The 20,976-nt window shown below is 40.9% G+C and overlaps 2 protein-coding genes across 3 annotated transcripts; both read left to right on the top strand.

Moving 5' to 3' along the window:
* The first annotated feature begins 3,767 nt into the window (after positions 1 to 3,767).
* Positions 3,768 to 6,733, top strand: LOC104441008 (transcription factor bHLH162). Of its 2 annotated transcripts, XR_005550458.1 has the most exons (5): positions 3,768 to 4,027; positions 4,406 to 4,741; positions 4,852 to 4,977; positions 5,307 to 5,367; positions 6,431 to 6,733. XR_005550458.1 is itself a non-coding variant. In XM_010054000.3 (4 exons), the coding sequence occupies exons 1-3, from the start codon at positions 3,908 to 3,910 to the stop codon at positions 4,957 to 4,959; spliced, it is 564 nt and encodes a 187-aa protein (XP_010052302.1). In that variant the 5' UTR covers positions 3,768 to 3,907; the 3' UTR covers positions 4,960 to 4,977; positions 6,431 to 6,733. The 2 variants fall into 2 exon arrangements, 1 of the variants encoding a protein (XP_010052302.1); XM_010054000.3 differs by lacking the exon at positions 5,307 to 5,367.
* Positions 6,734 to 15,441: 8,708 nt separating this feature from the next.
* Positions 15,442 to 20,264, top strand: LOC104441007 (eukaryotic translation initiation factor 3 subunit D). Its single transcript, XM_010053998.3, has 3 exons — positions 15,442 to 16,203; positions 16,717 to 17,766; positions 19,969 to 20,264. The coding sequence occupies exons 1-2, from the start codon at positions 15,551 to 15,553 to the stop codon at positions 17,762 to 17,764; spliced, it is 1,701 nt and encodes a 566-aa protein (XP_010052300.1). The 5' UTR covers positions 15,442 to 15,550; the 3' UTR covers positions 17,765 to 17,766; positions 19,969 to 20,264.
* The last annotated feature ends 712 nt before the right edge of the window (positions 20,265 to 20,976 follow it).

The raw sequence follows: 20,976 nt of genomic DNA, 5'->3' as shown, positions 1-20,976 counted from the left end.
AATAATTTGGATATAGATCATGGTTTTCTCAATTCCTAATTAAAAGAAGTTTCTGCCAATCATACTTTTTATTGGTGGATTATAAATATATTTTAGTACGATTTGTATGTAGATGATATCAATAATTTGTAATCAATCAATAAGAACTAATCGTCAAAGGACATGGACGTTCGAATGGTTTCTGTCATCATTTTTCTTTGTAAGTGTTTGTTGAGGTTCTTGGTGGGTGATTTTTGGTCTATTTATTTAAGATTGAGGATCATTTCATGACGTAGATATAAGCATGACATCAGCTTAAAGGGAATGATTATATCGTGGTCATTTTATATCCGCAAGTAGAGTCCCAATCCCTAAACCTGCGGGCGACGCTAAGCTATAGATGGACAGCAGCTATCAAGACGCGTGTCAAGCAATCGTGAGTTTCTTCATTACCAATTCGTAACCTAAAAATAAACATTCAAAAGGACCTCCACACGCTCGAAGAAAAACAAGAAAGCAAAAAATTCCCAAAAAAGAAAACACTCATCTCCTCCGTCTCCTCACTGATGCACAGCTCTCGTTTGAGCCTTGCGAGTCATTGTTCCCCCCTCCGTCTCTCTGTGTGGGTGTCTGGGTTGCCAGTCCGATCCACCTCACAATGTCGGATCCGGCAGCATTGAGCTGAGGGACAGTGGCTAGGCTACAATGGCGTCGGGGACAAGTGCGCAATGCTGACCGGGATGCCGGCGGTGAGAAGTGGTAGAGGCGGGTGTCAGCTGGGCAATGAGCAGAGAGAGAGAGAGAGAGGTGTGAAATTAGATAATCTTAGTTGACCAAGAGCACTCAACAAATGCTAATGACGTTTCGGATAATAAGCTAATGATGTTGCTGGCCGAATGCTGCTTAACCTCACACGTTCCCCATTCTAATCAAGCAAATTCATGAAAACCATTCCCTCCATAAAACCGGTGGAGTGCCTGTACTTAGATGGTGTAGAGGCCAGCTTCTCAAAGGTCTTCTTCTCAGTACTTGACATCTTATGCATCTAACTCCATAGCAAAAGCTGTTTTAATGGATGATTTCTTCTAGGTTTCTGTTTCCTGTTTGGTCCCAGAACCACACAACCTCTTTGTTATGAGCGAACGAAACTCATGGGGAATCCTAATCTGCTATGACTTTTAACTATTAGTACTTGTCCACGACAGAAATCAACTCCAGATGTAATCACTGTAATTTCGATAGAAGAAGACATAGGGATCACAAAAGACCGAGATTGGTATCAATGGTTATCTCTAGGATACCCAGAAAAATTTACCTTCGAGAGCACCAGAATTTTATCCAAAGAAACATCGCGCAACATGACATATGCTATAGTTCCAATACGGGTCCCGTTCCAATAGTCGTCTATATTAGGGGATTAATTCTTTCTTCTTTAAAGAAACCGTAATTCTGAGCCGCTACCTCATACTCAAGGTCCTCAGTGGCTCAGGTGACCTCCTACTGAGGTTACTTGAGATAGTTGCGGCCATTGCTCAAATCTCTCTGTTGTCGTTTAGAGTGGACACAACCAGAGAATGCCTTTATTCTTATATCCCCTATGCTACTTTTCCAAATAATTATACCACTAATTCCACATACATCGTTTACAGCTGGCCATCGAAGCATTTCTCATGAAAAGATTCTAAATATAATTATCTCTAGTGATAATTTTCAAACTTACATTTAATACGAAAATACTTGTTAGATAGATAGGTGAACAAAATAATGATATCACATTACATGATAAAAGTATTAAATGATGCGCTTTCTTGTGCTCTCTGGACCTCGATGACTCGAGAAGAGAAGGGTATCATCCTTTGAATCACTCAAAAGAGGGCACGTGGTAGCCACAAAGATTTGAGAGGACAAAGAGAGCATGGGTATGCGATTCTCCATTGTCCCCCATGCTTTCATTCCTTACTACAGTAAACGAGCGGCAGGGCCAGGCTGGTGATGTGTTTGAATTAATTAAGAGCTCAAAGCAAAGATTACTAATGTGTCTAATTCTCCTCCTCAAGTTACGATCCACAAAGACTCCAAAGACCCATCCCTAGTCGTCCATAAGTCAAGTCCACTCAAATCATCTCTCGCTCTCTCTCTCTCTCTCTCTCTCTCGCTCTCTCTCTCTCCCCCCACCCCCCTCTCTCTCTCTCAAAAGTCACTTTATGTGGGGAGGGTATCTTGTTCCCACTCCTTTATTACGATGCTGCGCTGACGTTTCAGACCTCAGTGGTGCACAATAATAACAGAGAAAAGCCATTTGGGATATGAGATGAGGAGCAGCGCTTTTTCCAATCCGCAGGTGCTATACCCATCTTTGGGAAGGCCTTGATCCACGCTAGGGGAACACATGTAGGGGATAACGTGCTCATGAACCAACCACATGTCCCGACGGGATCGAGGATCGTCCAATCAAAATGCTGCACCATAACTTCTGTTGTGGATAAGGTTAGGGCCAGTGATACTGACACGTCACAATAGGTCCATCTTGTTCTTTCCCACAGTGGGAAAACGGCCTTTTTCCTATCGTACGGTTACACGCACCAGTCAAACTTCAATTTGAAAAACCTACTAAATGCCAGAATGTTCACACTGGACGGTGCGAGACCTACTCATGTCGTCTACTTCGTTCACGAGTGCATATATATGTCTCTATATTATCAAGAAATTACTCGGTTTAAATTTATTTATGCTATCCTCATTTTGGTCACATGATTCATTTCAGTAAATACCTTATGCAATTAAAAAAATAAAGTCAGTCCCAACTGATCATGGGATTATGCACTGTATCTATATAGTCAAGTCGATCCAATATATTCTCTTCTTATCTATAGATAATGGAAAAGAGAGCTTATGACTTTTTCTATATTGATTGGCTAGGTATAAAGTCTAGAGAATATATGAGATCAAACTGACAATAACGACGGGGTGAATAAGTATGCAAGGACCAGCACATAAAGTTCTGCAGAAAAGGCAAAGAATAATTTCAGTTAAAGAGAACCATCACAACCGTGTTGAAATTCCTCGACACGAAACGAACCATGATAGCCAACAGATATATGCGTGTCTACCTCTTTCTACATACATGGGCATATGTTGCTTGGTCTTTACGCTTTTCTCTCCTTGGCTAAATACTATGATCGTATCTGTGACTATAAAATGGGGTAGCTAGAAATGGCATTTCATCACTCCGGGGTGGAGAAATGATTCAACCTATCTTATAAACACAGAACTTTTGCCAAAATATCTGATTAAGTCTGGAGTCTGGTTCGTGCGTTTTCCAAGAGATGTATTAAACTCGGGACCGTTGAATCTCAACACCTGATCCTATGCACTTTTACCGTGTGAACAATCCCTATTCGATTTCAACCCTGCAAGTCTTCGATTCTAGGTAGGAAGGTGACATGTTGGACAGTTTATGACATGGTCAAAATGCTGTGCGTGTGGTGTATAGGTTCAGCATTCGAATGTGAAATCCTCCAAAAATGAATCTCGCACACTATCTTGTCCTTTGGGAAATTTGATTTGCCAAGGTCCATTCCTTTCTGGTCTGACATCTCTCTAGAAGCCGAAATATGCACAGTGCATGGAAGTTGATATTTCTTTCGTTAACAAAAATGGACAGACCAAGGTGTGGTCCAGCCCTCCCATAAAAGAGGAAGTGCCCCACCATTCCCTCAAATTAGAAATCCCTTTTTCTCTGTGGCATCTAATGATTTATTTAGGTCTTGCTTTTTTGCTTTATTATTCTGAAAAAAGGCAACTGCACAGGAACTATGCAGTCGTAGCCACATATAATGTTCATAGCATGTCTCTGAAAAAGACTTAGTGTTTCTGTTGTTTATGGTGTTGCTGCTGTTCTTGTTGAGCTGGTGCGGGAATACTTTTGATGGAGAACGGCCCTAGCTCTTCAAAAAGTGACCGGAAATTGATCGAGAGAAACCGGCGACATCACATGAAGGCCCTCTATTCCCAGCTCAATTCTCTTGTTCACCATCATAGCCCGACGGTCTCTCTCTCTCCTTCTCTCTCTCTCCACTGAGCTCTCTCCACTGAGCTCTCGCCACTACTGCACGTTTTACTTTTTAGGAGATTTTCCTTTGCTTTTTGAGAGTCAATGTTCAAATTTTTATAAATCCTCCTGCCATTTTCTTTTATATTAAATATTCTCGATTTACAGATTTGTTAATGCATCTTCATTTTGTGTAGTCTTTCTATTATTGAGATCACTACTGAATTTTCATGAATTAATTTAGCATATCTCAGATAAACAATCCAGCAGGGAAGGTGAAAATATTATATGAGACAATTGAGACTGCAAAACTCGCACTAACCAAACTCTTCAAGCTCACATCTATTTTATTTTATTTTTCTTTCTGTATCGAAGGAGGTGACATCTCTTCCGGATCAACTTCATGAAGCAACTAATTACATCAAGAAGCTGCAGATTAACTTGGAGAAGATGAAGGAAAAGAAAGAGAGCTTGTTAGGGATCGCAAAGATGAACACAAGCATGAACAATGGGATGGATGTAGCCTCAAATTCACCAGAAATTGAGATTCACCAAAGTGGTTCGTCTTTACAGGTCATTCTCATTACTGGGTTGGATCATCAGTTCATGTTCAATCACGTCATCAGTCTGCTTCATGAAGATGGGGTCAAGATCTTAAACGCGAGCTTTTCCGTTCTGGAAGACAAAGCATTCCACTCTATTCATTGTGAGGTAGGTGTATAAGTTCGTTCTCAAAAACATCATTATATCCAATGCTATTGGAGAAGGTTGTCGCAAGATTTCTGATGATTCTTGAGCATTCTATTGCGTTGTGAATGTAGGTCGGGGACTGTGCACCAAGTCTTGATTCTGCAAGAATATATGAGAGATTAAGGAAATGTGTCCAAGATAATGCACAGAGACAACTTTTTCAGACACTTGATTTCTGAAGAGACTATTGGCCCTCGGTAACGATTTCTATGACTAACAAGCATTTGATTCCTGTTAACGGTTAGAGCATCAAGTATCAGCAGCATTTCCTAATTTCCTATGATCAATAAATATGAAAATTTGATGCCGAAAAATTAGACTCATATTATTTTTCAGACACTTACTTTCTAAATAGACTATTGGCCCTTGGTTAAAATTTTGACTTTGTTGCAAGAAAATGAAAATATGTCACGATGAACTGAAAGAAAAAGGACGGTTTGTGTACATTTTCATCTGATCTGTGCGACAATATATAGTTATATACATGGGAAACACGAGGCATTAATTTTATTTATTTTCTCATCAGAGATGTACCACAAGAAGTATATGCACGCTCATAGAGCCAGGATTCAAGAAGGTTGCTGCATGTATGTACACAAATTTACATTATTTGAACTTGAAAACATAATTTGGAATCATTGTATCGGTCCCAATATGTTTGATGTTAGTTGTGGGTCATTCACTTTTCCTCTGAGAAAGAAAATGCAAACGGGCTTGTAGCAAAAGCCTGATTTCTACTAGTGATTACAAAGTAATCTGCTGCAATAGGACAATAATACAGTGAAAGCTGAATAATATCCATCAAGGAAAATAAAGTGGCACATCTTTACAGCAACTGGGAACGAGGTCCAGAAGCATGCCCCTATGTAGAACTATGCTGATTTAGGCATAGAGAGTCTTACCTGAACTTGCTTATGTATGAAGTATAAGTGATTGAACACTGCTATGTGGTGAGAATGAGAGAATATTTATGATTGTCAATTATGTTGAAGAGCAACATAAGGCAAGAAAACAAGAAAAAAGAGTCACAATCAACCAAGTGCTTTCGGATGTCGTTATTGTCCTATCAAAACAAAAATTGCCTATGACTCCACTCATTCTTTAATCAGCACACAGTCAGAACCCTAGTAGTTTGGTCCCACTATATGGGAGCCTTAAGTTAAATGGAAATATTTCATGAATATTTCATGATATAGTTTTATGTTTCATTTCACTTCTGTAGAAAGTTATAAATAGGAAAATTTTTGCCAGAACAGTTGATAGTTACACTCACTGTGATAGTGGAAGAGTGCTTACATGGGCATGCATTGTACCACTAGCCTTCCAATGCATTGATGTTCACTATCTTTGTAGTGCAGCTACGTCTGACGTTCTGACAGAAGGGTATGAGATTGTTAAACATATCAGGACAAAATAGGAAAAGCACCTGCCAATGTACGATTTTAGCATGATGAAAGTAAAATGCCTGGACTTTCGTGTCAACTTTTTGAAAATGAGCAAAAGATTGTAGAATACCCCTTTCTTGCAACTAAGCAACTTCAGGGATGTTGAGGTTGATGTAATATTTTCTACGAGGATGTGCGAAGAGATAAGTTTCCCATATAACTGAGTAATATTATTCAGTTCACAAAAGTAATGTGTTTTATGCAGTGGATGAGGTACCATCAGCAGAACCCAGAAAGGAGAAGTTATGCGTTGGATTAGAAGCTGCTCTGTCATCTGCTTCTTCTATAATAGATTTGTTGCAAAATCAGATGATATATCATGGACGACAGCCCTGATGTTATAAGATGATATTTTTCAAGATGTAGAATTTTCCTTGCTGTAACAGCGTGAGAACCGAGTTGACAATCATCACTTGATCGTTCGTGTGTGTAGAAGCGGAATTCCATGTTCTACTTATTCGAACCCTGATTTTCCATGGCTTTGGCTCCAATGTGAGATCTGAAATCAGTTGTTAGTCCATGTAGATCATCTTTTGCTGTCAGATTTAGTTTTATCGGTAATCGTTTCTTCTTTCCGATATGAATGGCAATTCGGTTTCTTTAACCTCGGAAGATGATCCGAGGGATACAAACTTTTGTTCGAATATGATTTGCCATTGATAGTTGTCCTATTTTTAGGTTTGCCTCGTGATTTGGAACCGGTTGAACTCCTGAGGATTTAAGATGTCAGAAAGGAAAGCAACGCCATCACCTTCTGCATTTTTTTCGAAGCTCTACTGGACATATTCAGAGTTTAAAATAATTCCCTCGAGCTGATACCATCAATCAGACCACTAGTGGGTGGCAAAATTGCTTGCTTCATCTATGCATACTAAAGAATCTGGGTGCCAACATTAAACATCCGTGATGCCTTAAGATGCAACTTTGGTTGGATATTTATTTTCTAACTTGCATCTGCATGTCCTAGCATTTAAAATGATAAGTGAAGCGCTCAAATCCCTAACTATGTCCACTATAGCCCATTTACCCATTCTTTTTCCCGTGACATAAGAATTTCAAACTTATATCCGAGTGACATATTTATTTTTTATTAGGATTTTATTAAAAATCACTCTAGAAAATCTAAGATTGATCTAACACAGCATTAGTAATGCTTTTCAAGGATAAGTGGTGTTGATATGGCAACACCCAAATGCCACATCTGAAATGATCAAAAAGAAATAAAATGAAAATTTGAAGTTGCTGCTCATCAAGAAGTTACTACTCATTGTCATCAAGCTTGCAATCGCTTGTCCATTGCTACCCATTGCCACTTGCTCCTCCAACAGTGTTCATCAACCCTTGCTTGAAACACACGAGATCTAGGCATGGTAGCCACGGGCTTCAAGATTGGGGGTAAGTACACTATTAGTACCAAAAGTTGTGTACGGCGCTCACTTTGGTGACAAAAATTTTCGTCAAATCACTTAAATGCTAAATTAGAGAAAAAAAACAATCACTTTGGTACCATTGGCAAAAGAATCCGACCAAAATGATTACGTGGCTTTTATATATATAAAAATCGACATGACTTTCAAACGATGTCTTTTTCCATCCTCCTTAAGAAAACAACGTCGTTTTGCCGTCATATGTGGATGGCCTCACAAAAACGACGCCGCACAGCTCATATGGGATTGAAATTAGGGTTTTTTTGTTCGATTCTCGCCCAATGCCGACCTAGCTCACTTGGCCACTGTCGCTCGGCCATTGTTGCTTGGCCTCCGTTGTAGTTGCTCGACTAGGTGAGCAATGAGAGGTTGAGGTTGTTTCTTAGGCAAGAAGCGACGGGAAGAATAGGAGGTGAGGGCGGAGGAGAAGGAGGAAGAAGGGGGATCAAAGGTGGAGATAAAAAAGACAAGGAGGGTGAGGGAAACAAGGAGGGCATAGATGGAGATGGTGGATTGGGCTCTACTCAGGGAGCGGCTAAAGTGGGTCCTTCTAAAGGGGGAAGGAGAAGGAGGAGGAGGAGGAGGAGGAGAGGAGCTTGGGCTTGTCAACAATGTCAAACGAACCGGAGGCGAAGTTTTGTTGGTGTTGGTGTTGATGCCGTTGCAAGTATCGCTAGTGCTAGTGCTGGTGTTGTTCTTTGGGGAAGAAGACAACGGGAAAGCCCTGCTATGCCTTCTCTTTCTCTCAATTTGGGGTTTTAGGGTTCTGACTTGGGGGAAAGACATCAAACGACGTTATTTTGTGGTTTAGATGTTGACTATACTCTCCAGCGAACCATATCAACTTCAAAAATTAATAAAAAAAAGTGTCACGTCAGATTTCCGATCAATCAGATCGGAGTTGGCACTAAAATGATTGTTTTTCAAACTTTTTGACACTTAAACTTTTGGCCTCAAAGTGAGCATCTTACTTAACTTTTGACACTAATAATATACTTACCCCTCAAGATTGAACAAGTGAAGCACTCAAATTCCAAACTATGCTGAGTAACTAACCCATTTGCCCCATTTTTTTCTCGTGACATAAGAACTTCAAACTAGGGGTGAGCGCGGTTCTCGGGTAGAACCGAGAACCGAGAACCAAACCGTAGGTTCCGGTTCGGTTCCCGGTTCCAGAGAGGCCAGTTTCGGTTCCCAGTTCCCTTTTTTGGGAAACTAGCGTTTCTCGGTTTCGGTTTCGGTTCCGGTTCTTATAGGAACCTTACTTCCTAAACCTAAAACCCTAAATATTTTGATCCGGCGGTGTCCCAATTTTTGAACTTCCGCCCAAACCCTAAATCACTGGTGAAACCTCCGCCCAAACCCCTGTCCCTCGACTCCTCCATATCCCTACCTTGAATCCCTCGACGACGCCCTCCCTTGACGACGCCGCTTGCCCCCGAACGACGATGTTGACGACAATGCCCCGTCACTTGCCGCCCTTGAAGTCGATGCCGCTCACCCCCACTCGCCCGCTACTAAACACCACTCGCCCCCTCCGTTGTGCACCCTCACCCCGACGCCCGACGACGACGCCCTCGGGCGTCCTCCATTCTTCGGCTGCCACTCACCCACCGCTTGCGCCCTCGGGCGTCCTCCGTAGCATTCTTTGGCTATGTCTCTCTGCTCTCTCTCTCTCTCTCTCTCTCTCTCTCTCTCTCTCTCTCTCTCTCTCTCTCTCTCTCTGTGGCGTGGGTTTTGTGTCTTCTATATGTGAAATTTTTTATTTCTCTTTCTCTTTCTGATTTTGTTTCTTGCGAAGTGCAGAATTTAGGTTTCAAGGACTCGAGGAGCTTCTCTCAGCCGACTTACATGCTGGTAATCTCTACTGCCCCCTCTCTCCATCGTTTGTTCGCGATTGAACCTCTTGGTTTTCTTGAATTGCTTATAAGAGGTGATTGGAGTGTTCTAATTTTTTCTTGCTTTATCTCTCTTATGTTGGTGGCTGAAATAATTGGTGTTGATCAGTAAAATCTATCTTAAAGTTGATTCTCTAGTTCGGCAGGCTGATGCACTTTGACTCATTTGTTGCTGAATAATAATCTTATCTAGTGTGGATCAAGTTCCCACTAATGGCAAGTTTTGTGCTGACAAGCAAAACCAAATCTTTAGTTGGAATGTTGTATTAGTCAATTTTGTGCTAATAACCACGAATACAAGCATAATTAGTATCCTTTGCTTGTAGCGGCGAGGCCAAGGGTGAGCTTCTAGCAAGCGATGGAGACGTAGAAGATGAGGTGGGTGAGAGAGAGAGGAGGGGGATGGAAATCCAAGCATTATATTGGACATAAACACTAGACTTGGAGTAGCACTACTGTGCAAGTAATTTTCATGTGCTTGCTGAAAAACCTATTTTTTTAAAGAGGATCGCTTTTTAAATTTTTTGCTAGCGTTCTTTGACTCAATTGGAAAGGCGGGGCAAAGTGAGACTGTATAGGTGCATAATTTTGCGCTATTGCCTGTACAAGTGAGATTTCACCTGTTGTATCATCCAATTGATGCTTAGAAGTTACTACAATACAGGAAGTAGGAAGTTCCTATTAGTCAATGTTGTATCATCCAATTGATGCTTGGAAGTTCTTGACAGTCCCAAGTCTCACTTGTACAAGTGCAGCAGTTGGAAAGCTCATCAATTTGGTGACGAAGTGAAGGTTGCCCAAGCTGATGATTCAAGTAATTAGTAAAATTTACTAGTGAGACTTGCCGGATAACATTAGGCAATCGATGCCTGCAAAGTTTTTGAAGGTATAGATATGAATTTGTCACAAGTGCTAAAGCAAAATTCTCGGTTTTTTTTTTTTTAATGTAAGTGTGTGAAAAAAAGAAGAAGAAGTTTTGCGCTTGTTTGTTCGTGGTGTGCCAATTTAAAATTCATGTCTCGAAATATTGAAGAGATCATGTTGTATTGGAATTTGAAATTTTCGAGCATATATCTCTCTTTTCCTCCAAGTTCACAAGCATTTTCATTTTCCTTTGAAGGTATGAGTTTTTTTCCTAAATCCCGCTTTGATCCTCGATCCTTCTGCTTAATTGTTGGTAATGTTAGCTATGTTAGGCCTTCATGAACTCTCTATTTCTGAGAAAAACTATATTATTACATTCTTCCCAAGTTGACTAGCATATATCATTTTGTATTATCTTTGACGAATGACAAGCTTATTTGTTATTGTTGCATTCTTTTCCGTTTTTTTAAACTAAAATGAACAAAAAAAAAAAAGAACCTGTTGGAACCTGGAACCGACCCTGGAACCTGTGACAGGGTAGATTCCAGGTTCTTGGTTCCGACGGGTAGGTTCCAGGTTCCAAAAAATGGTAGGTTCCAGGTTCCAAGCGGAACCTATAAGGAACTTGGAATCACTTACCCCTACTTTAAACCGATATCAGAGTGATACATTTATCTTTCTTTAAGGTTTTATTAGACATCACTATTAAAAATATAAGGTTGATCTAACATGGCATTAGTAATTTTTTTTAAAGGATAAGTGGCATTGCGCCACATCTGAAAAAGATTAAAAAGAAAAAAAAAATCGAAGTTGCTATTCATCGAGAAGTTACTATTCATTGTCTTCAAGCTCGGCATCGCTTGTCCGTCACTACCCATTGCCACCTGCTCCTCCGGCAGCGTTCGTCAGCCCTTGCTTGAACACACACCAGATCTGGCCATGGCAGCCGCGAGCTTCGAGATTGAATCTGGCTTTAAAGCTTGCGGTTACCATGGTAGGTCAAGCTCGACGTTTGGCCCGAGAGGGTCTGCGACATGGAGGGAGGTTGATGACTGAGGGTCTTCGAAGCTACCTTTGGTCATTTGTGACTCGTTCAAGACAATTAAGAAGAGGAAAACGAAAGAGATAGAGTCAAAAGGTGTGTGCAATCCAGAAGATTCGAGTCACACTTCTTCAAGAAAAGCCATCATTGTTGATCCCATGTCGCAGAGCCTGAGGCCATGGCTCGAGCTTGAGCGGTCATGGCAGGTGGTGAAGCAAGGGTCGACCAACACTGCCGAAGGTCCAAGCGGCAGTTGACAGCAACGAACGAGCACCGGAGGAGCTTTGGCTGGGTGACCGTGAGCTTGAAGACGATGATGAACGGTAACTTAGAATTTGCTTTTTTCTTTTTTCTTTTTTTTGAATTTTCTTTTGAATTTTTTTCCTGATGTGGAGCACAAATGGTGTCACATCAGCGCCACTACGACCAATTTTTAGCAGTGATTTACTAACAAAACCCTAATGAAAGGTAAATGTGTTACTTCAAGACAAGTTTAGGAATTTTTTTGTCACAAAAAAATTAAAATAAATATGTTACAGTTAATATAATTTAGAATTTTAAGAAATTTTTTTACTATGAGTATAAAGGGGTCCAAAAAACCGAGGCTCACACATTTTTCATCCCACAAATAACTTTACATGCATTTAAGATTTAAATGGTCCAATATAACTCAATTTGGACCTCATTAGTGGTGATTGATGAAAAGGTAAAATATACCTTTAATACATACCAATCAATCTGATGATTTTTATCAACATCTCATAAATCTTATGATCCATAAATCTAAATAAGATGGGTACATTTACTATAGAGTATTAGTAGCATATATATTTTTTGACAATGCCTCTCTAAAGCTCAATCTCTAATAACTCCTTGAAATATACACTCCTATAGTTCAAGTTTTTAAGGGAGTTCTTTGGTTAAATTTGTGAACTCTAATGATGGTTAAATACATTTAAGATATGTTGATTAACTTATATTATTGACAAGGTTCAAAATCGTTGCACAAAATCCGTTAAGAAATCAGCTTGAGCACATTAGTAAGTATAAGAGAGAAAATGAATTTATATGAACGTGGTTCGAACATAGACAATGTGTTGCTTTTACATTTTCAACAAATAACAATTTTCACCCATTCCATTTGTGATTTTAATTAATTGGCTTTCTTCGGTTTATTTTTGTCGACTCAATAAGTTAGAGAATGTTATCGCCATATAGTAAGGTGGAAATAATGACCCGAGCCATCTTGAAAAATAATTAATAATGGCCTCGTTATTAAACCTTGGTCAGACCCATGAGCAATAATGCCCAAAAGAAAAAGAACAGCACTATTTTCATCCTCTAAATGACTACACCCAATCCCATTTACACTAAAAAAAAAAAAAAACAAAACGCCCTTAATCTTTCAATTGCAATTCAAAGTAATGACCCCACTCCTTTTTTTATTCTAATTTATTTTTTATTTACTTTAGTTAACATAATTAAACATTTTATATGTTTTGTTTTTAGCATATTAAAGAAAAATGCATTCTCAGATATACCCATAACGTTTTATATATTCCGTATAAAAATCATCTCGCTGGTAGTAAGGAAAAACACATTTTTTGATATAGTATAAAACTGAAAAATCTCTTTTTCATTATATAACAACTTATCTATTTTTTGTCATTTTTATTTTTAACATAGATAATAAAAGCCTCAAGGGGTCTTGAACACCCACTGACCGGACCTGAAAATCGGTCCCGTCAGGTGGCCATCCATCCCTTGTTTGGGCCGACTCATCTCCCGAGCCCAAGGTTGAACCTCTCGAAGTCCCTGCAGCCCACGTGGATTAGTTCGAGCAAACATAGGTTAAACAGCGAGCAATCCATGCATGTGATTTCAGAAACATTAAGACTTGGTTACGTACTAATCACACCCTATCATATGGATTTCATGAGTATTTTGAGGTAGAAATGATAAAGAGAGAAAAAAAAAGTATTGAAAAACAGATGGTTTGATAGTTGCACATTCGCTTAGTGATTGATCCAGTGTTGGGAAGGAGAACCCCTTCCTATAGGAGTAGTGAAGAAGTCTATTGAATTTGGGTTCCGGAGTCATCGATAGAATATCCAGGGCCATGGATCTTCGAAGGGGAACAGCTGACCTCGGATAAAAGGAATTCGGTAAGCATATAGGCTCTATATTCTATTTAAGCCTAGTGAGCACTTTCAGACGATTGATTGAATCAAATAGGAAGGCGTGAGGTCAAGAGATGCATGTATCTAAGCTAGCATCTCTACGCCTGACAAGATCCGCCCCTTCCTCGGCCGTGGTGAAGAAGGATTGAAAAGGCTTTGTGTTAAGCATAGTGACCCATTTAATAGTTAGCAGCAATCAACTTTCGGTTGGCTACCCTCGATCTGATCTGGTTCTAGTTAATTTATTGTATTTCCGGTCTCTGGTGCCGTCGATCTAATTTGGTTCCTGGTATCATCGGTCTTCACAGGGGAACTCCAACAAGTAATATAAGAGAGGGGAGGGCCCTCTAAAAGCTATATTGATGCTATTGTTTCTATACAAGAATTGTGTGAATTTTTTTAGCAGCCTCCTGCATTATACTTTTTCAAAACTTTTTGCCAATTGAAAGACCGATCTCCCTTACTTATCAAGGACGACGTCAAGTGGCTAAACCACTTATTCTGGATCACTTTGGTTTGCTACTACACCTGCTATAATACCGCTTACCTTCTTGCTACCTGGGTGATATTTCATTAGTAGGGATGGGGACTTCAACTTCATCAAGGAACAAATAGATAGAAAGGGACGGCAAAACAGGAAAGACATCACTCTGATGGAGGATTTCAAAACAATGCTAGCAACCCTCAAATTCAGAAGACATAAATCTAGTGATTTCTTCACATGGACAAAAAAGGAAGGAAAGGCAAGAGAGATCTTACCAGTCAAGCTCCATGCCTTGGAGCACCACTCTCCAATCTCCTGGAGAGTAGGCCTCCTACTACGGAATCGTGCTATCAAAGAAAATCTGTATTTGCCGTTTGCTAGCAGCGACCTCTCCTCCTCCCACTCAACAAAGGGAATACCATATGAGTACCTAACTTTTGGGCTATTGTACCAATCACGAACTGACCATGAACGGTGGACCTTAGGGTCTCCAATGCCTGATTTCCACCGGTCAAGAGGCTTTCACAAAATCCCAACTTGTTCCGACCAAGAACGAGCTCATCCTCGCTGTTTGCGTGACTGACTACACGTTGGACTTCCTTTTCTCGACGATGGCAGCGTAATCGCCCATGCTTTGTAAGGGACGCCAAACCATGGCCGGTTTTAGGACACCATCCAACCGGCCCCTATGCCTCCCCCCTTCTCTCTCTCTCTCTCTAGAGTTCATTTTCTTTTACAACTTTAATTTCCTGCAATATTTTTATTCTTGGACAAAAAACACGGGAGATGCATGTGCTCGACTATCGGGCCAAATTAATCCCTGACAACATAGTCTCGGAGTAGTTTATCCGTTATTCAGTGCTTATCAAACCCATTTCAAAACCCATAGGCCCTCGGATGCTTATTTGATGAATGCAATGGTTTAACAACCCAAACAAAAGGAGTCTCAATAGTCCATTATCCATGTGATGCTAATCAAGTTGCAAATTGAATTGTGAAAGCCCATTATAAAGAAAGTCTGTGTTCTAATCAACTATCTAAGCCCCCAACCCTTCTGGGACTTGTTATGTTCTAAATCTAGCTTGCCTTGTTTTTGTGAACTGAAGCATTAAATGAATGAAGTGTAAATTTCAACAAAAGGTCAAAAAAAAAAGAAAAAGGAATTAGTAGTCTCAGGGGGCTATTTGACACACACTTCCCAAGTAGGGGGCTCAATTAAAGAGAAACCCAAAGTTGAGGGGTCGCTTTTTAGAGAACCGCCTCATTGCAAGGGCTAATCAGCAAATTTCCCCCTCTTCCTCCTCTCTATTCCATCCCGAACCAAGCTAGGGTTTCCTCTTCCCCTGCACCTCCTCCTCCTCCGTCCCCTTCGCCGTCAAAACCCCAACTTCCTCTCCGCCCGCCGCAACCGCCGCTCCAGATCGCGAGCCATGGTCGGAGGATTCGAGGTCGGCGCCGTCCCCTTCAACCCCGACGGCTGGGGCCCGCCGGAGTCCTCCGGCACCGCCGCCGCCGCCTCCTCCCTCCCCCTCCACGTCCCCTTCGCGCCGTTCTCCCGGTCGGACAAGGTCGGCCGCATCGCCGACTGGACCCGATCGCTCAACAACCAGTCGAAGGGCCACAAGCAGTCGGACTCGATCTTCGACTTCTCGGCGGACGACTCCTTCGCGCCGCTCGACGACGACGCCTCGTTCCGGCTGGTCGACTCGAAGCCCGCGCCGCGGCCCAAGTTCGGCCCCAAGTGGCGGTTCAACCAGCACCACCGGAGCCAGCTGCCGCAGCGCCGCGACGAGGAGGTCGAGGCCAAGAAGCGCGAGGCGGAGAAGGAGCGGGCCCGCCGCGACCGGCTCTACAACCTCAACAGGCCCGGGGCCAACGCCCCGCGGCGCGAGGCGGCAGCGTTCAAGTCCTCGGTGGACATACAGCCCGAGTGGAACATGCTGGACCAGATCCCCTTCTCGACCTTCTCGAAGCTGTCGTTCGCCGTGCCGGAGCCCGAGGATCTCCTGCTCTGCGGCGCCCTCGAGTACTACGATAGGACCTACGACCGCGTCACCCCGAAGAACGAGCGACGCCTCGAGAGGTACTGCCTGTTGGTCGATGGCGACCTTGTGATTTTCGCTTTCCTTTTTGTGAACCCTGTATTTACTATCATCTGGTTAGCTTGATTTTGTTTTTCTTTTCTTTTCTTTATAACGAATTTGAATTGGAGGTAATTCGATGATGAATTTTTCAATTGGATGCAATCAAATTGCATTCTGGGTTCCCTTGGATGTTGGAAGCATCTTGCAATATTCCTGTAGGCTTGTTCTAAGTGCAAAATTTGAATCCTTTGTATCATGATGCCTGGAATTCGTGGAATTTTTTTGCTGTTTTGGTGGTTGTTTGGGGGACAAATATGTTCAACATGGATGAATTGGGCTTTTGGGACTTAGATTTTAACCTATATGGGAGTGTTTGCAATGATGAGTTGTCAAGCCTGTATCGTTAGAGGATTGATCTGTTCTCTTTCTAGGTTCTCTTTAGTATACAAGGCTACGATGAAATGGGTTCGGGATGTCCTGCTAACTATTCTTTTCTTTTTTTTTAAATGTAGGTTCAAGAATAGGAATTTCTTCAAGGTTACTACAACTGATGATCCAGTCATCCGCCGGTTGGCAAACGAGGACAAGGCAACAGTTTTCGCAACAGATGCTATTCTTTCTGCGCTCATGTGCGCACCTAGGTCTGTTTACTCCTGGGATATTGTGATTCAGAGAGTCGGGAACAAGTTGTTCTTTGACAAGAGAGATGGATCCCAGCTTGATCTGCTATCTGTGCATGAAACCTCCCAAGAACCATTGCCAGAGGCCAAGGATGATATTAACTCGGCGTATTCTTTGAGTGTTGAGGCAGCATATGTCAATCAGAACTTCTCACAGCAAGTTCTGATCAGGGATGGAAATAAGGTTACTTTTGATGAGCCAAACCCATTCGCAAATGAGGGGGAGGAGGTTGCCTCAGTGGCTTACAGGTACAGGCGGTGGAAGCTTGATGATGACATGCATCTCATTGCTCGATGCGAGGTTCAAAGTGTCAATGAGATCAACAAGCAAAGATCATTTTTGACCCTTAATGCACTTAATGAATTTGATTCCAAATACTCTGGTGTCGACTGGAGGCAGAAGCTGGAAACACAGAGAGGTGCTGTGTTGGCAACAGAGCTCAAGAACAATGCTAATAAGTTGGCTAAGTGGACAGCACAAGCACTACTAGCAAGTGCAGATTACATGAAACTGGGTTTTGTCTCGCGAGTTCATCCTCGTGATCATTTTAACCATGTAATTCTGGCAGTACAGCAGTATAAACCAAGGGACTTCGCTTCACAGATTAATCTGAATACTTCTAATATGTGGGGGATTGTGAAGTCTATTGTGGATTTGTGCATGAAATTGAATGAAGGGAAGTATGTTCTTGTGAAGGATCCGTCTAAGCCACAAGTAAGAATTTATGAGGTCCCAGCTGATGCCTTTGAGAATGATTACGTGGAGGAACCCTTGCCTGAAGAGGAGCAAGCACAACCCCCTGTGGAAGATGTTGAAGCTAGTGAAATAACTGTTGCTGCAAATGATGTGGAAGACAAAGAAATTGATGCTCAAGCATAGAGGTGAACATTGTACATTATCTATTTCTCAATTTTTTCAATGTTGGTAATTATCTGTGTAATCTTGCTTGGATTTTGTGTGATATGTTCATCTCATATTGCTTTTTGGTGGTCTTTTCAGTAACCATAGGATTAGTGTCTCTTGAATGTACTGATTGCATGCACAATTACGTAACTAGATGTTTGTATGTGCTAATATTAGGAATATGGGGTTGATAAATAAGGAACGCAGTCTTAGATTCTACCGGCAAAAATACAAGTTTCCACTTCATCTTTCTCGAGGTCGAAACCTGGTTGGTACAATGCACTATCTTGATATTGTGCACTTCTGTTCATGCTTGTCATCTGTTTATCCCTGATGTTTTCTCACTACCGTCAACAGTCACTTGAGATATCTAGGCATTTACATCTGTGATAAACATTGGAGCTTCAAGCTCTTAAATCCTCAGAAGAACCTGCTTTTCTTTTCTTTTTTTCCTTTTTTTTTTTGGGTCTTGGGGGACGGGGATGCTTCTGAGAGGGAGGATAGATCCGTGAGTTAATTGATGCTTATATGAAGGAGGAATTTTTGGCCCAGAAGAAATTGTGTTTTTGAGTTATTGGTTTTTGTTTTCTAGTATGCAAGACATGTTTGATTTAATCAGAAGGCTTTGCTTGAAAGCAAGATGTTAAGATGCACTTTTCACCTGCCTAGTTACTCATGCTTGAAATTTTTGCACAAAATTCAAGTTCTCATTATTGTGGCATTAATATATTTGTTTCAATGTGAGGAAGCAGGATTGTGCGTTGAAAGCATAATCTAATTTATTCTTATTCCTTGCAGCTTCAGTTTGTTGACCTTTGTATCGCTGATGATGTGGGCTGTTGTTGTCGAATTTAGGTGCTTTTGCTTGGTGACAGTTGTGTCCAAATACCTTTCTTTGGCTGGATTCTCATCCTTTTGTCCCAAAGACAATTGTTCAACTCCTGTTTCTTTGCCTTGAGTTTGGTATTTTGGGAACACACCTTATGAACGGGAGCAATTAAACTAGGTTATAGCAATGGATTACACACTCTTGTGCATGAACACAGACAGTAGAAAAGGGGGTGGGGTTTTGGGCCAAAAAGAGGTATTGTCTTGGGGGATGGTCAGAATATGAAAGTGATAGGGGAATGTGGTACTAGTTAGTACCACTAAATAATATTGCAAAATTGCTTGTTATTACACACATTATGTCAAATTTCTCTCTATTATTTATTTGCAATGTCTATGTAGCTTGCATTGCCTTTTATCTAAGATTGTAACTTTTTGGGAAATACTGTAGAATTAGATTAATCGAGAGACTTTAAGGTGTAGAAGTTGGTTTTGGTAATTCATAACTATTACATCTGGAGTTTGTGAGGCCATGGGCGTTTCACAAGAAGTTACTGCTTGAGGAAGTTTTTGCTGATTCTAATTGCCAGTAGAAACGTTCAAATTTTCATCTGATATGATGGTCATATGAAATTAACCTAGTGTGGTTGATATTTAGAAATTGCAAGATGTTTACGGCTCTATGGTAGTTATCACTGATGAGTCCTGCATTGCTTTGCAACTAGCATGTTTTCCTTATCAGCTCCTCTCTGTTCCTTCTTGCTTAAGATTTATGCTCTTTGTGGCTCTGTGCAAAACTCCATTTCTCTGCCACTAGATCCACATATGTACTTCAGAAACTTCAACTTCACTGAATAGAAATTCAGGCCATCGTAGAACTGGAGACGATATATTTAGTTGAATGCTTGCCACAATTACCATGAAAAGACTGTCAAGAAATCCATCCTTGATTTAATTAAGGACCAATTTGTCAGGCTCGAATCATTTCAAACATGGCACGAATCATCCATTTCAATTGGTACTGAGCTTTATGGCATTAACTTACAGTTCAATAGCTTGGTTATAGCTTCTTGGGCAAATTACCATTTGCTTGTGAGTTAGCCATACAATGTGGAAGAATGTCCAGATTCCATATGGTGGAAACTGAACTCTATAGGATTGTATGTTCTATCACCAGATATATTATGAGGAGCCGAGCACAGATTATTTTATTGTTGCTCCTCAATCTTACTCTGCTTTCTCCAGTAATACTTGTCCATTTCAGGTTATACAAATTCGTATGCTTTGCTTTTCTCATGTCTTCAGATATTTATGTTGATACTGCATCAGTGATGCTCTCTGGTCTCTTTCAGGTGATAATGGCTTTCGAACCGAACTGGAGAGTAACTTCTGGAGCTTATGGTCAATTCACTGTTCGTGGGTAGTGCAATTTTTCCTTTTTTTTTTCCTTAGCCCTGGCATTTGAGAGTTCTAGTCTTGTTCAGATCTCTGCTTGAGAGAAAGTTTTGGATAAAAAGCTTGGGCATTACTTAATATCTATATTACTTACTGTAAGAACTATTTCTTTTATTTTTTGTATCTTTTCCCTGCCTTGCATTGCTACTTTGTGCTTCGTGCCATCTGAAGTGAAGCTTCCCCTTATCCTCAATGCCTTTTACACGTGCTAAAAAGGGCACCCTCCGACACCCCTTTACTCCTTTTACTTTGCTTTCTATCCTCTCATGTTAGACATCATCATATCGTACTTCCTTTCCCTCAAAGCTTGGCTCTGTTTTTGTCTGCGTTCCATAACGTATTCTCTGTTCGACACCGACAAAAACAAACGGTCGAGAGACCGATTTGCAAAAAAATAATTCATGAAGTAATGGAGATCCGCACATCTTTTCTTGAATCAATTGATTAACCCCAGCCCTTTCCATGTTCACTCTTTTGTAGTTCCAAATGTTGAACTCTGTGGAAGGGCAAAAATAAGTCAAATTTCATGCGATGCAAACTACCATTCAATAAATTACTTTGTCCGTGCGTGACAACATTATGACCGGTTGGTGATGTATTACAACTCTTATGTCAAGGTACAATATTCCAAGGTACTATGGATGGTCCCATGGCACGAAATGGAAAACCCTCATTAGAAATTAGAATCATTGAATAAGATTGAACGTTGCAGGAAGGTTTACGTGAACTATGCACGACTAATCAATGATTAATATAATGTCCGAGCAAAGCACTTGATCAAATGGAACCTTGATCATTATGCGCGGCGGGAAAACATATTTTGACTCAAAGCTTACTGATGAATAATAATTAATCTTTTTGCACCAGATGGCAAAACGAAAAAAAAAGAGAGACAGAAGTGGACA

This window comes from Eucalyptus grandis, chromosome 4 (genome assembly GCF_016545825.1).
Source record: "Eucalyptus grandis isolate ANBG69807.140 chromosome 4, ASM1654582v1, whole genome shotgun sequence".
In the NCBI taxonomy this organism is placed as follows: Eukaryota; Viridiplantae; Streptophyta; class Magnoliopsida; order Myrtales; family Myrtaceae; genus Eucalyptus; species Eucalyptus grandis.
This window is presented reverse-complemented; position numbering and strand designations above follow the sequence as displayed.